Raw genomic sequence first — 13,463 nt, forward strand, 5'->3', positions numbered from 1 at the left:
CTCCCCTATGACTAAAACGTGCCTGTGTAGTTTTCCTAAAGACTTGTGAGTTTTTAAGTAGTGGAGTGTGAACTATGGATAATTTTCTGGTCTAAGCACTTTGTTGTATTGATGGGTTCACGGTCTGGAGTGGGATGGGGATTGGAGGTCAATGTGCTGTCAGTGAGAGAGATGGCAACTTCTCCCGTCCCACAATGCCTTGCAGGATCACAAGAGAATGGGGGTGATGAAGTATACACACTGAGCGTAGACAACTTTTTATAGGAGCTTGGACAAGACGGCAAGGTAGCTGAGCACCTTTGGAGGGTAAGAGAAAGAGTACAGTTTTAGAAATAGAGTTCTAAGTGCTTTTGATGTAGCTACATGGAGATGTCTGGCTGGGTGCTCAGGGTTGGAGATTTATCTTTAATTTGGAGTCAGGAGGTTGGGTGTAAGCAGAAGCCTTGAGGATGTTTGGATTCCACAGCAAAGGCACAAAGGATGAGAAGAGACGAGGAATAGGGCACACCAACCCAGTCACGGGCAAGGGAGAAACAGCACGCGAGACCAAGGCTTGTACAAATCAGCAAGAAGACAGATATCCCACCCTCAACCAACCCAAGGATGTGGGCAGAAAATTCCAGAATACAGACGGCTAATAAACATGAAAAAAAGCTCACTCACTCACTAACAACCATCAGAAAGACAACGTGAAACAAAGATGAGATGGAATGGACAATGAGAACGATGAGAAGGAGGGAAGTGGGGAGTCTGGTCCTGGGGGAGAAGGAGGGAGTAAGGGTCCAGGTGAACCTGTTACCCAGGAAAGGAAGATTAGGACACCCCTCTGAGATGGCAGAAGTTAAGAGGGGTACCAGCCTAAAACACGTGTGGACGCAGGCAGGAAGAGGTCCATGAGGCCCCAATACTGTGTAAGGCAGGAGAGGATGGGAGGAGGGGAGTCAGGGTGCGTATGGGGCCGCAAGTCTGTGGGGTGTGTTCCAGTGAGAACACTGCCACTTAAAGGGTGGGCAAGCAGGGGTATTTTTTCAAGTGCTCTTACAAATATTTTAGATATGTGTTGAACATAACAGTACTAGCACTACCCTAACTGTGCCCTGAAACGTGGGAGGTGGACTGTTACCTGGGTGGCCTCTCTGGAACCACACCGTGTGCCTCCCCTTCTCAGGGCTGGGCTTGGTCATGTGACTTCCTTTAGCCAATAGGACATTAGCAAGTGTGAGGTGAGCTGACTTAAAAAGCACTTCCCATCTGGGACTTGCAGCTGGGAAGCCTGGGGCCAGGAAGGAGCCCCTGCTAGCCTGCTGAGTGATCCACAGCTGAGCTCCCACCGCTGCCCCTGCTGACAACAAGCCAACCGCAGATCTGGGTGGGCTTCTGGCCTGTGCGTCCAAACACCAAACAGAGCAGAGAAGAACAGCCCAAGTTCAGCTCAGAGAATAATAAACTGCCAAGATTTAGGGCAGTTTGTTACCCAGCAATACTTAACTGATACATCCTATTTATGGCAGTCAACATCAGACTCATGCTCCCAGTTTACTCCTGTTTCCTCAGCTCTGCATAGTCATTCCCTTTTCTTTCCCAGATTCCTGCCCCCCACACAACACAGTAAACCCTCCTCCTGCGCTCTCTGATACTCAGTGAAATATCATTAGCCAAATTCCCTATATCCTCAACTGTCTCACCACATTCCAACCCGGCCCTCCCTGGAAGACTGCTGTCTCTCAGCCGTGGGCTTTCCTTCCCCTCTCAGGCAGGGGCCAGGAGAGGGGGAAGGTGTGCCCTTTTCACTCTCCAATGCTACTTCCAAACCAACCTCCCTCTTTTTCCTAAAAAACCTCCATCCTGGGACTGTTCTGAGTGCCAAGTTTCAGTTCCAAAAGCGGTCATGCTGCAAGCCACCACTTTCCCCTGGATCTCTGCAAAGGCTGGCTAAGGAAGGCAGATGGTAGAATCTTCCTAGAGTCAGGAATTGGCAGGCCTCGTGGAGTTGCAGGGTGTGGGGCAGGGAAGCACTGCCAAGAGATGGTGACTGACGGCAGCGTCCAGGCCAGCAAGGGGGCGTTGGCATGGAGAACTCAGGAGGGGAGGAAGATTAGAAGACTGAGGGTGGAGGTGGGATGCGGGGCTTTGTGGGTTCGGAAGGCAGGACGATTCCTTGGCTGGGCTGCCGGGACAGGTTGCCTGTCCACACATCTAAAGGCTTGTGAAGTGGCCTCTGGGAGCCGAGCTCAGGTGCTCGGGAAGGGCAGGGCACAGGCCTTAAACTGTCCCAGGAGAGCTGCTCTGGTCCCTTTGGGGCAGCAGGAGGCATGCACAAAAGAAATGGAACTCAGTTCAACCTCATGGGGCCCAAGTTAAACATGGAGATTTGCTGGTCCCCAAAGAGGGTGGGTGCCCCAAAAGTGGCCACTGGGCAACAGTAAGAACCCCCACTGAGGGGTGGGGCAGGGGCTGGAGCCCTCAGCTGTGCGACAGGCCTGGGATCATAAGTGGCCCACTGGGGTCCCTGGTCTATGACTTGGTCACATGAGGCACATGGTGGGGACAAGAATGGCCCTCCTTTGGATGTCATTGTCTGGGAATCTGCAGTGCTTTAGATGTGACACCACAATTCCTAGTCAAGTGTTCAAAGTAATTCTGCTCCATGAATTTTAAAGTACATAAAGCAGAGTAGTTGCAAATAATGGGCACTAACTAGTACAGTTGAAGAATAAGCACTCTGCATTTAAGAATTACTTCAGCATATCTTAAACTTTAAGAGTCAGTAACTATTTAATTGTTTTGATAACTTCTGTTATTATTTAACATTGCATATTATATCTTTTATATCAATTTAACTTAGTTTATCTTAAAATCTCTCCAAATACACATGTGCAAAATTTTGACATGTATTAGGGTAAACTATATGAATTCCTAACATTTGTCTGTTTTTGACTTACAGAAATACCATTTTCATGGGGTTCAAACCTAATACGCATTTTTCAAAAGGAATAAATCTGGATTTCTTTTTAAAAGTGCTCCATCAATCAAATGTTTCCCAAACCCCAAGGTATTCATTAGGTTGCAGCCCAAGATGGGAGAGCTCGCGCCAACTCTCAGGTCACCTCGCCAGAGCGTCAGGGGCTGCTCCCATTTTGCAGACGGACAGACCACAGCCCCGTAGCTGCTGGCAGCTGAACCTCCCAGCCTGCCACTCACCATAGGACTGACACACCACGTGCACCAGGGGGTACGACTTCCAGAGGACTCGGTCACACCAGGACGGCAAGTTGTACTTCATCTGCAAGTCAAAGTCACAAGCGTTGTAAAATGCCCGCTACTTTAAAATACACAGCGGTAAATGATGAACTCTGTGGCCTCTGTAACCCCTGAATTCATCTGCTATGGGTTCTTTCCAGAATTTCCCCACAGGGAACGTACCTCAAACCCCAGCTCCACTGCTGTGACCCACACTTGCAGCCGCCCTGGACTCGTGCTTTAGGATGAGATCAATTTCCCTGGCTGCACCTCCGTCCCTAACCTCCTCACTGTTTCACAGCCTCTGAGGTTTTACATTCTCTCACTCTTGTACTGACTCATATGCACCCTACTGCCTGTATCTTCAGTGCAGTCTCTGCTTAGCTTCTCTGCTACTTGCTTTAATAACGCACTCCAGCCAGTCTTCCCGCAACCCATCACAAATCCAGCCACCTAGCTACTTATCCATGCATCCATCTGGTTGACCCTTAAACAGCATGGGGGGTAGGGATGCTGACCCCCCACACGGTTGAAAGTCAACATATAACTTTTTGACTCCCTCAAAACTTAATTACTAATAGTCTGCTGTTGACCGGAAGCCTTACCAATAACATAAATGCTCGATTAACAAATCGAGCATAGTTTGTATGCTACATGTATTATATACTATATTATTCAATAAAGTAAGCTAGAGAAAAGGAAATGTTTTCTTAAATTGCTGCAAATCTCAAAAAATTTTTCTGATATAATTTATTATTATGTTATATTGGAAAAAACCCTGCATATAAGTGAGCCTGTGAAGTTCAAACCTGTGTTGTTCAAGAGTCAACTGTACTTATTTATCCACCAACCCACCCACTCACACATCCATCTATCTGCCCAGGCATCTACCCACTCACATATCCATCCATCTACCCAGCCACCTGCTCACACATCCATCCATCCATCCATCCACCCACTCACATATCCATCCACCCAGCCACCCACTGACACATCCATCCATCTACCCAGCCACCTACTCACATATCCATCCATCCACCCATCCATCCACCTGCTCACATATCCATCCACCCATCCACCCACTCACACATCCATCCATCCACCCACTCACACATCCATCCATCCACCCATCCACCCACCCATTCACCCACACATTTACTTGTTCCTCCACCTACCCACCCATTTTCCATCCATCCACCATCCATTCAAACATGTACTATGACACGCCCTCTCCAGGCTACCCTGGTGAGCAAGACATCCCCTGGGTGTGACACACAAGGCCAACTGGCAATAACAAACCCCCTTCATCAGTACCTTAGCCTCTTATGTTCCAGCTCTTCCTCCTCTGCCTACAGACACGAAGTTACTCATGCTGAAAGGGCCTACCTCTGCCATCTCCTTCGATACTTATCTTTTCTTCTTTTTACCAGTTTTCTTTCAAGAATGTTCTATTTTCACTACTTCTACTTCTAAGGACCACATTTACTTTTTTATAACTTGAGGTATAACTTACAGTAAAGTGAGCTCATCTTAAGTGTATATAGCTTGAGGAAGTTTTGCATTTGTATATTATTTCCATTCCCATTTATATATATCCATATATACCCAGATCAAGATATAGAAGATTTCCATCATCCCAAAAGGTTCCCTCATCTCCTTCCTTGCCAATACTACATTATTTTTTTGTCTGGCTTCTTTCACCTATGTTGTTGCTTGTAGAAGTTCTCTCATTTCATTGCTGTGGTTGTGCTCCACTGTATGTATATGCCACATTCATCTAGTCTACTGTTGATGGCAGTAGGGTCATTCCCAGTCTTTGGATATTGTGAACCAAGCTGCTATAAACACTCTTGTATCTGTCTTCTGGTGAACAAATGTACTAATTTCTCTTGGGCATACGCCAAAGTGGATTACTGAATCATAGGGTAGGTGTGTGTTTAGTTTCATAGATGCTGCCAAATTGTTACTTCTCAACACTGCAGTTCGCAGCCTTGGCCACGCCTGAGAAGTACCCAAGGAGTTTTACAAAGATATAGAAAGCAGGGCCTTACCCCAGATCTAGCGCATCAGAATGTCTTCAGATGAGGCCTACACCTCTGTGTTTCTGAAAAGCTTCACTTGTGATTCACCTGCACACTCTTGGTAAAGAGCCACCTTTACGCTCTTCCAGTTTGGATTTCACCACCAAGACTCGGCTCAAACTGTTCTTAAAATCTGCCCAAACTTCTTGCCACGAGTCCAGCTCCTCATGCAAGTTTGTGTGAATGGCACACATTCCCCTTGACTCACATTCCACACTGGTGACCACTGACCTTTGAAAGTCTCTCCCCCTGGCTTCTGGGATGCTGAGCTGCCTGGTTGGTTCTCCAGCCACCTACCCGAGCACTCTTTTCCTGTCTCCCCTTGTCTCTGGTCTTCCTCTCATCTCTGAATGTAGACGGCCCCCAGGTCTGCCCATAGCTCTGCCCATCTTCCACTCATGCCGTGACAATCTCACCCACCCCCATGGATTTGACCATCTCCTCAGTGTGGATGACTCCAAGTCTATGCCCCAGCCCTGGTGTCTCTCTTTACCATCAGTCTAGTATTTTTAACTGCCTTCTGGGTGTTTCCTCTGAATTTTTCCTAATGTTATACACTAAGTCTGAAAACAAGCTCTTTTCCTTCTGCAAGCCAGCTCTGCCTTATGATTTTCCAGTTTTTATCAATGGCAATCAGCTCCATCAATATATCCTACTTTTATTGCTTTCTTTCATTTTCATTGTGTTTCCCCCGACTCAGGCTGGGTTCCTTCTCAACTGGCACCACCCTGGCCTCCTCATCAGTCCTGTGTGCCATCCTCTTCCCTTTCCCTCATGCAGAACAGTCTTCTTTGAATGTGGCTGTGACACTACAGCCCCTCAGCAGAGCTCTCAGTGGCTTCCTGAGCTCTCCCTCTTTCCCACCACAGGCCCTGGTCTATTCCTCTTCATGCTCAGGTCAAACAGGACAATCCCCTCACCACCCCCACCCCTACAGACTTGTCCCAACAGCGCCTTTAAAGAGATGAGCCCGCACACAGCAGCCAGTGGGCACTGCGGGGTAGGGTCCTGCCCTGTGGTGTGTAGCCCCATTCACGGCGATCAATTCTGGGTCTCCTCTCCTGCTCTCCTCAGCACATGGCCTTTTCCTCCCACATCCAGGTCTCCACTTGCTCCTGAGCTCAAGAAGGCCCAGATGTTCTCAGGGAACATTTTGAGTAGCTCTCCAGTTCCTGGGCCTCTAGCAGCCCCATAAATCACCACTCCAGCACCTCCAACCCTCAGGACCCTGGTGTGGGGCTTCCTTCCCCAGGTTGGGCCCCAGAACGTGATGGACGCCAGAATTTCCTGCCTCAGCACCTGCTCCAGCAAGTCTCCCAATATGAAATGGACCAGCCCCCTTCACCCTTTGTCCTGTCTGCTTGTCAAAACCCAAGGCATTCTTCAAGGTGCCACAGATGGGCCCTCTTTAAGCACCCTCTTTGGATCCTTCCCTGCCCCAAATAGTCATTTCCTTCTCTGACCACTTATTGCATTTAGCATCATCATATTCTATCTCTGCTTAGCTAGTGGCATGTTTTGTCTTGTCTTTCCTACCGTCCACTCCTTGGGAACAGACATCTGACCTCTCTGTGATCTCCTACCACCTACCAGAGTGTTCAGTCCACCACAGGTCATCAGTAAATATTCCCTGAACAAGCAGGAGTGAATGCTTTATTGCAGCTTTCCCCCAAACACCATTTTTTGGAACACAAAGTAGCCTCATAAGATATTAACTGGTATTCCATGACCACCTGTGTTTGGCACACAAATTTCCCCATAGAGAACCATAATGCTCATAAACCTGTAAAGGCTCTGATCATTCCTGCAGGGAAGAAACTCGTTTAATAATGATGCACTTGGCAGATAAGGAAGTCATTCGATCACAGAACTTAAAAAAAAAAAAAAGAGCTTCAGAATCTAGTTAAGAAAACCACACTCTAAATCCTTTCAGAGTTTCAGAATATGTGGAAAGAAGGTAGATCTTGGGTGTCACGAGTCCAGCTCCTTGCCGTGTACAAGTCTGGTTGCCAAGCCTCTCTGTAACGCTGATCCACAGACTGCAAATAAGTGATTTCTAGTTTTTTTCTTTTTTTGTTGCCTAAATGCACCTCACTTCCTATTCACCTTAATGGGCCTGGGCAAAGGGTCAGGTGGGAAGGGGGTGGAAACGGAGGGCAGGGCGATGTCTGAGAAGAGGACTCACCCCTGTGGCTTTCTGCTTAGTGTAGGCATATTTGTCCCGGGTCAGTCTTTCAAAACGGTAGGTGGGCGCGAATGTGATTTCTTCCTCCTCTGAAGCCAAACAGAACCCTGGTGTCAGCATTGATTCCCCACAGTTCACATGTGGCCAAATTCCCTTCTTCAAGCATAACCCTTCCCCGGGTAAGGATGTCGGGGAAAGGGGGAGACAGAATGACTGGAGGGCCCGGGAGCAGAGGGCTGCAGTTCTCACCAAAGTGCAGGAAAACCTTCTGCTCCTTCCTCTCCATCAGCAGCTGGTCGTGGAACAGGAGGTCCGTGTACTGCTGCTGCCTGATCTTCTGGATCATGGTTTCCGCCTCCTGGAGCAAGGACATGGCCAGGCCACAGGTGAGATACCCCCCTTCACCAACGTGACACGGAGGCTCATCACCGCCCACCTGGCTGCTGCGCCAGGACCCGGAGCCCCTGATGCTGCCCCAGACCCAGGCCTGGGGCTGCCAGGTTGGGGCTTCGTAGCACTTAACCATTGTATAAGGAAGCCCTGCAAGAGTAGTGAAAGATCAGCCCAATAGTGTGTGCTCCTGGCCGCTCCAAACTTGCAGAGGGACAGTTTACTTTTACATACTGACTTTTACTATCGTTTTTATTAACACCTCACTGGATAGGTGGGTATGTCTGTCTTGCTCTCTGTGGCACCAACATAGCCTGTAGCAAAGGCCACAAAAGGATTCGAAGCCCTACCCCTGAATCTGTGGGCATCGGGCTCCCTGATCCCAGCTTGGACTCTGAGAGACGGTGTGTATCAGTGGGACGCTCTGGCCTTGGATCCCACAGTCCTCTCTCCCCGAACTTACGTCCCCTCTGCTCTGGCCAATACCCTTGACCGACCTCCTGGTGAGTGGCTCTGACAGCCCATCAGACTGTGAAGGGCCAGCGTTTGTGTGCCCTGCCCACCCCTCTCCCACCTGCCCCCTTAGTCTGAAGAGCATCTTGTGAGGGAGGAAAAGCCGTGGGGCAGCTGAGACAGGCACAACCAGGCCCCAAGCTCCCCCTCAGTGGCTGCAGAGCCAGTGTGGCGCAGAGGGCCATGGGACACCTGGGGAAATATCTGGAAGGGGGAGTCAGAAGGCCTGGATTCAACCCCAACTGCCAGCGATCTGAAACTGACCCACGGCCATCTCCTCAGCCTGCCTGTGCCCTGGGTTCTCTCCCTGTAAAATCGGTCTGTTTTGGCCTCCTCGCTTCCCCCTCATAGGCTGACCCTGTGGAGCCACTCGGCATCCCTGTTACGGATTTGCACGGGCTGGTAACCCAGGTCTCTGCGTGGGAGGCACGGTTCTGTCCCCAGGCTTGTGCGTCCCCTTCCCAGGGACTCCCTCCCCGAGTGAGCAAGGCCGAGTCTGCACCTCAAGGCCCCTCTGACTGCTGCGCACTGGACCACAGGGATGTCTTCCTCGGGCTGGCTGGAGACGCACACATGGGGAGGAAACAGTGCTGGGCCTCCTTGGGGCTGCTGCCGGCCAGCTGGAGGCCCAGACCAGAGCAGCAGAGTGGTGGTGAGAAGGGGTGGCCAGGACGGCTATGCGGAAGGAGGCGTGAGCAGAGGTGAACTGTGAGGAAAGGCGGCGGCTCCAGCATTGAGTCGCAGCAGGAGAGCAGCTTCCCTGGCCTCGCGCGGTCTGTGTGCCTCCAAAGCCTTCTGACCTGAGCTGACTCAAAGGAGCCCCAGCCCCAGGTGGACGGATCCTTACTCAGGTGGGCAGCTCCTCACCCAGGTGGGCAGCCCCAGGTGGACGGATCCTTACCCAGGTGGGCAGTTCCACGCGGTAGTTGAGATCCCCAAGCCAGAAGAGGTGGGTGAAGCGGTGGGTGATGTTAAAGGGACTCAGTTTCTTGTCTCCCAGAGCCAGAAACCGGAGAATGTTCATATAGTTTTGGTTTCGCCTAATCAAACAAAAGAGCAGCCGTCTTGTATGGGGTTGTCAGTTCCCTCCTCCACCACAGTGAGCAGCAGGGGTGGGCACGGGGGAGCTGAGACAAATCCCAGCACCTGCTGACGTGGACCACCTTTACATGCAGGTGGGCATGGCAGGGCCTGGACAGGGCGGGGACCCGGGCAGCCTGCACTCAGCAGGGAATCAGACCCCCGATCATTCGAGATGATGTCTTCATGACTGGGCCACCACCAGGCAAAATGGGCTTTATCTGTAAGGGTGCCCTGGAGGAGGCTTTTCCCTTTAGAAATGGAGGGGTATTCAGGTGTCTATTAGAGTAATGACACGAGGAAATGTCTGCTCTCTCCTTCAGGCAAGATTCACTCACAATGGGAGGTCACTATGTGCTGCAATCGCCCTTAATGAGACCACAGGAAAAGGGCCTAGGGGCTGGCAGGAGGGTCCCAGCAAAGGCTGACAGCTACGGTGTTTAAGGGCCTGAGTCTTTCTGGGCAAATAGCCCCCGCTTCAGGCTCTCAGGGGATGAGCTCCATTACCTGAGTTTCTTCTCGCTTCCGGAAGTCAAGTGGCTGTTAACAAATCCCAAGGAGGTTCCATTGAACATGAATGACACACCCACAGCTCCTTTGTTCCCTAAAGGGAGCGGAAAAGGAATAAGTCAGAATATCAAAAGGCAAACTGGCTAAGCGGTGGGGAATCAGGGTGAAGGCAGGTTATTAATACAGGAGAGAAGCGTGGGAATTGAAGGGAGAAAGCAGACAGCTTCCTTTGGGGCAATGATGGGGAGATGTGGCAGGTGATAGGGACTGGGGGCGAGTCCTCCAGGACAAGGGGGCTTCCGTCACCCCACATGCCACGCAGGAGCCCCAGGCTAGGTGGCTGACCTTCCCCGCCATCTAATTCCAGGCTCCCAGTGAGACCAAAACCCACACTGGGACCACTTCCCTTCCCGTCAGAATTGTATCGCCTCTAGACCAGCGTGTTTCTCAGCCAAGCAGCCGCACTGCCTGGGAACTGGCCGGCAAAACAAGTTCTCAGGCCCAGCCCTGCATCTGCTGAATCAGAGATTCTGGGCTGGGACACGGTAACCTGAGCTTAACAAGGCCTCTAGGTCAGAGGTAGGCCTGCAGCCAGCCAACTAGGGCTTTTACATTTTTAAAGAGTTGGAAAAACATCAAAAGAAGAATATTTTCTGACACATAAAAATAATATGAAATTCAAATTTTAGAATCTATATATAACCTTTTTGGGAACACAGCTACCCCCATAGGCAGAGTTGAGTAGTTAGTTATGTCAGAGACCACATGCCCTGCAAAGCCTAAAGTATTTACAATGTCTTTGAGAGAAAAAGTTTGCCAACTCCTGCTCTAGTGGATTCTGAAACATGCGGACATCTGAGAACCTGCTCTGTGCAACACAGTAGCTCTGAGCAGGACCTACTGAGCACCTGAAATGTGGCTGGTCCACACTGAGATGGGCTGTCAGTACAAAAGACACACAGGAATTACAAGCCTCAGGAAGGAAATCAGGATGTAAAATAGCTAACAACTTTTTACATTAATGCCCATTGAAATGGTAATATTTTGAATGTATGTAGCTTGATAAAATACATTATTAAAAATTGACTTCACCTGTTTCCTTTCACGTTCTTCAATGTGGCTGCCACAAAATGTAAAATGGCCTGTGTGGCTGACTCTGGACTGGACAGTGCTGGGCAGAGCGTGAGGGAAGGGGGCTGGGAGATCATTTGGCTCTGCCTCCTCGGAACTCGAGGGGAGCCACAGCCTCCTGGCCGTGGCAGAGCCCAGAGGGCCTCCCGCACCCCGGCTCTCACTGTCACTGGCCCGGCCACGACAGCCCTGCTCCTGCCTCCTTCCCATCCAGCAGCGGGGCCTGGTTTAAGTCCCTGCCTCCCACTTCTGGCCACTGGCCTTGGGCAGGTGAAGGTACATCCCTGTAGCCTCCAATGTCTTATCTGCGAATGGGGCTATTGACACTCCCTGCCCCATAGGTGTTCACCTTAATGAGATAATATTTGCATGGCGTTCAGCGCATGGCGCTGCGCAGGGTACATGCTCAGGAATGTCCTAGATCTTCAGAGGACCAATGTCCCAGCAGCCAACGACCATTTGCTAAGCTCCTGCCCTGTGTTACCCGTGCCTGGGAGCCATCTGGGACAGTGAAGGGGTGGAGGTCAGCCCCAAGGGGTGGGGGTGGGGAGGCTCAATGCGGGTCTGACTGAGGGGGTCTCGGCGAGCCCGACATTCTGTGTCTCCACCAAGCTCCCTGGGGACCAGTGCTGCTGGCCCACAGACCCCACTTTGAGTCTCAGGGATCTTGCACAGGGGTTAACAGACTTGCTGTAAAGGGCCAGACAGTAAATCTTTTAGGTTTTGTGGGCCATATGCAACCCCTCCATGCTGCTGTCCTGTAACAGCAACTGTAGACATGAACGTGAGTGAGAATGGCTGTGTTCTGTAAAGCTTTACTGACAAACACACCATGGCTCAGTCTGGTCCATGGGCTGTAGACTGTGGGCCCTGATCTAGGTCTGGAGTGACTTGGGTCACTAGGGGGGTCTGGGGTCTGCACATGGGAACTCTGGGGCCTCCAAGCTGCCCTCCAGTGACTGTAAAACTCAGCCTCTGCCCAGGCCCCCTGCCTCCCTCCCTGGCCTTGCCCCCAACCCCCACTAGAGCCACAGCCCAGGGGGCCTTGGGGCCTTCTCTTCGCGGTTCCTGCTGTGTGGAACACTCCTCCCGGGCTGACCCTTCCTTGCCCCTCAGACTCAACTCCCTCTGAGCCGCTCAGGGAGGCCCTTGATCCCCCGTCTCAAGTGCCTGGCGCCCCTGCCGCACACCACACTCCTCTGTCCCCCCGCTCACTTTCGGACACCTTCTCGTTGTCTGCCTGGTGCCCTGTCTGCAGAGGTAACTAACCCAGGGCCCACTGTGCCCGGGGGCACACAGCTGCTCCTCCCCATGTAAAGAGCTGGGGCTGCAGCTGGAAGCGAGGTCCAGAGGGGCGTGGCCTCATCTTGTGATGGGAGTTTTGGGCATATCATGTGCTGCTGGAAGGGACCAGTGAGGGGGAGGCGGGCAGCCTAGGCAGACGGAACAGGACTAGGAGGGTCCTGGGCAGCAGAAGGGCATGGCTTTGCACAGGGCAACTGCGGGGACAGGAAGGAAGGAGGGACGAGTGGGTGTGGACATGGGCAGGTTGCATTGTCAGCAGAAAAGCTGAGAGAGCTTTTCACATCCGACTGTGGCAGTTCTTCCATTTCCTGTGATCTCTGGGGCTCTGTCCTGTTCGACTCCAAACACCAGAACCTGCTGGCCTGCCCCTCAATGCCACCCACGGCCCTGTGTGGGTGCACCTGCAGCCACACACTCAGACACACACACACACACTCCCACTCCTGCTCTTACTTCAGTTCTCTGGAGCACCCTGACTGGTCCCCACTGGCTCACAGCTGATGCCAGAGTTTCCACCACCTAACCTGAGACACTACAGACCTAGACCAGCGTCGACAATCTACAGCCCGTGGACCAGACTGAGCCATGGTGTGTTTGTCAATAAAGCTTATAGAACACAGCCATTCTCGCTCATGTTCATGTCTACAGTTGCTGTTACAGGACGGCAGCATGGAGGGGTTGCATATGGCCCACAAAGCCTAAAAGATTTACTGTCTGGCCCTTTACAGCAAGTCTGTCAACCCCTGTGCAAGATCCCTGAGACTCAAAGTGGGGTCTGTGGGCCAGCAGCACTGGTCCGCAGGGAGCTTGGTGGAGACACAGAATGTCGGGCTCCCCCTGAGACCCACTGAGTCAGAACCCGCATTGTAGGCAGATCCCCAGAGGCACTGGTGTAGACCCTGGGTGAGTTTGGGCTGGGGAACCAACCATTCTGGTTTGCCCAGGACTGAGGGGATCCTGGGACAGGAAACAGTTTTTCGCAACAGCCACTTGAGGGTAGGCAGGAGCTTGCTCTGGAGAATAGCCCC

General features: G+C 51.5%; 1 protein-coding gene across 1 annotated transcript in view; it reads right to left on the bottom strand.

The window, feature by feature from the left end:
* INPP5D (inositol polyphosphate-5-phosphatase D) overlaps window positions 1-13,463 on the bottom strand; it is a 114,213-nt gene that overhangs the window by 20,220 nt on the left and 80,530 nt on the right. Inside the window, exons 14-18 of the mRNA XM_036911754.2 lie at window positions 9,997-10,093; window positions 9,311-9,449; window positions 7,756-7,864; window positions 7,507-7,595; window positions 3,202-3,283 (exon numbers count right to left, since the gene is read on the bottom strand). Coding sequence (XP_036767649.2) covers window positions 3,202-3,283; window positions 7,507-7,595; window positions 7,756-7,864; window positions 9,311-9,449; window positions 9,997-10,093 — 516 coding nt within the window. The remainder of the gene's footprint in view (window positions 1-3,201; window positions 3,284-7,506; window positions 7,596-7,755; window positions 7,865-9,310; window positions 9,450-9,996; window positions 10,094-13,463) is intronic.

Source organism: Manis pentadactyla, chromosome 6, assembly GCF_030020395.1.
Source record: "Manis pentadactyla isolate mManPen7 chromosome 6, mManPen7.hap1, whole genome shotgun sequence".
Lineage (NCBI taxonomy): Eukaryota > Metazoa > Chordata > Mammalia > Pholidota > Manidae > Manis > Manis pentadactyla.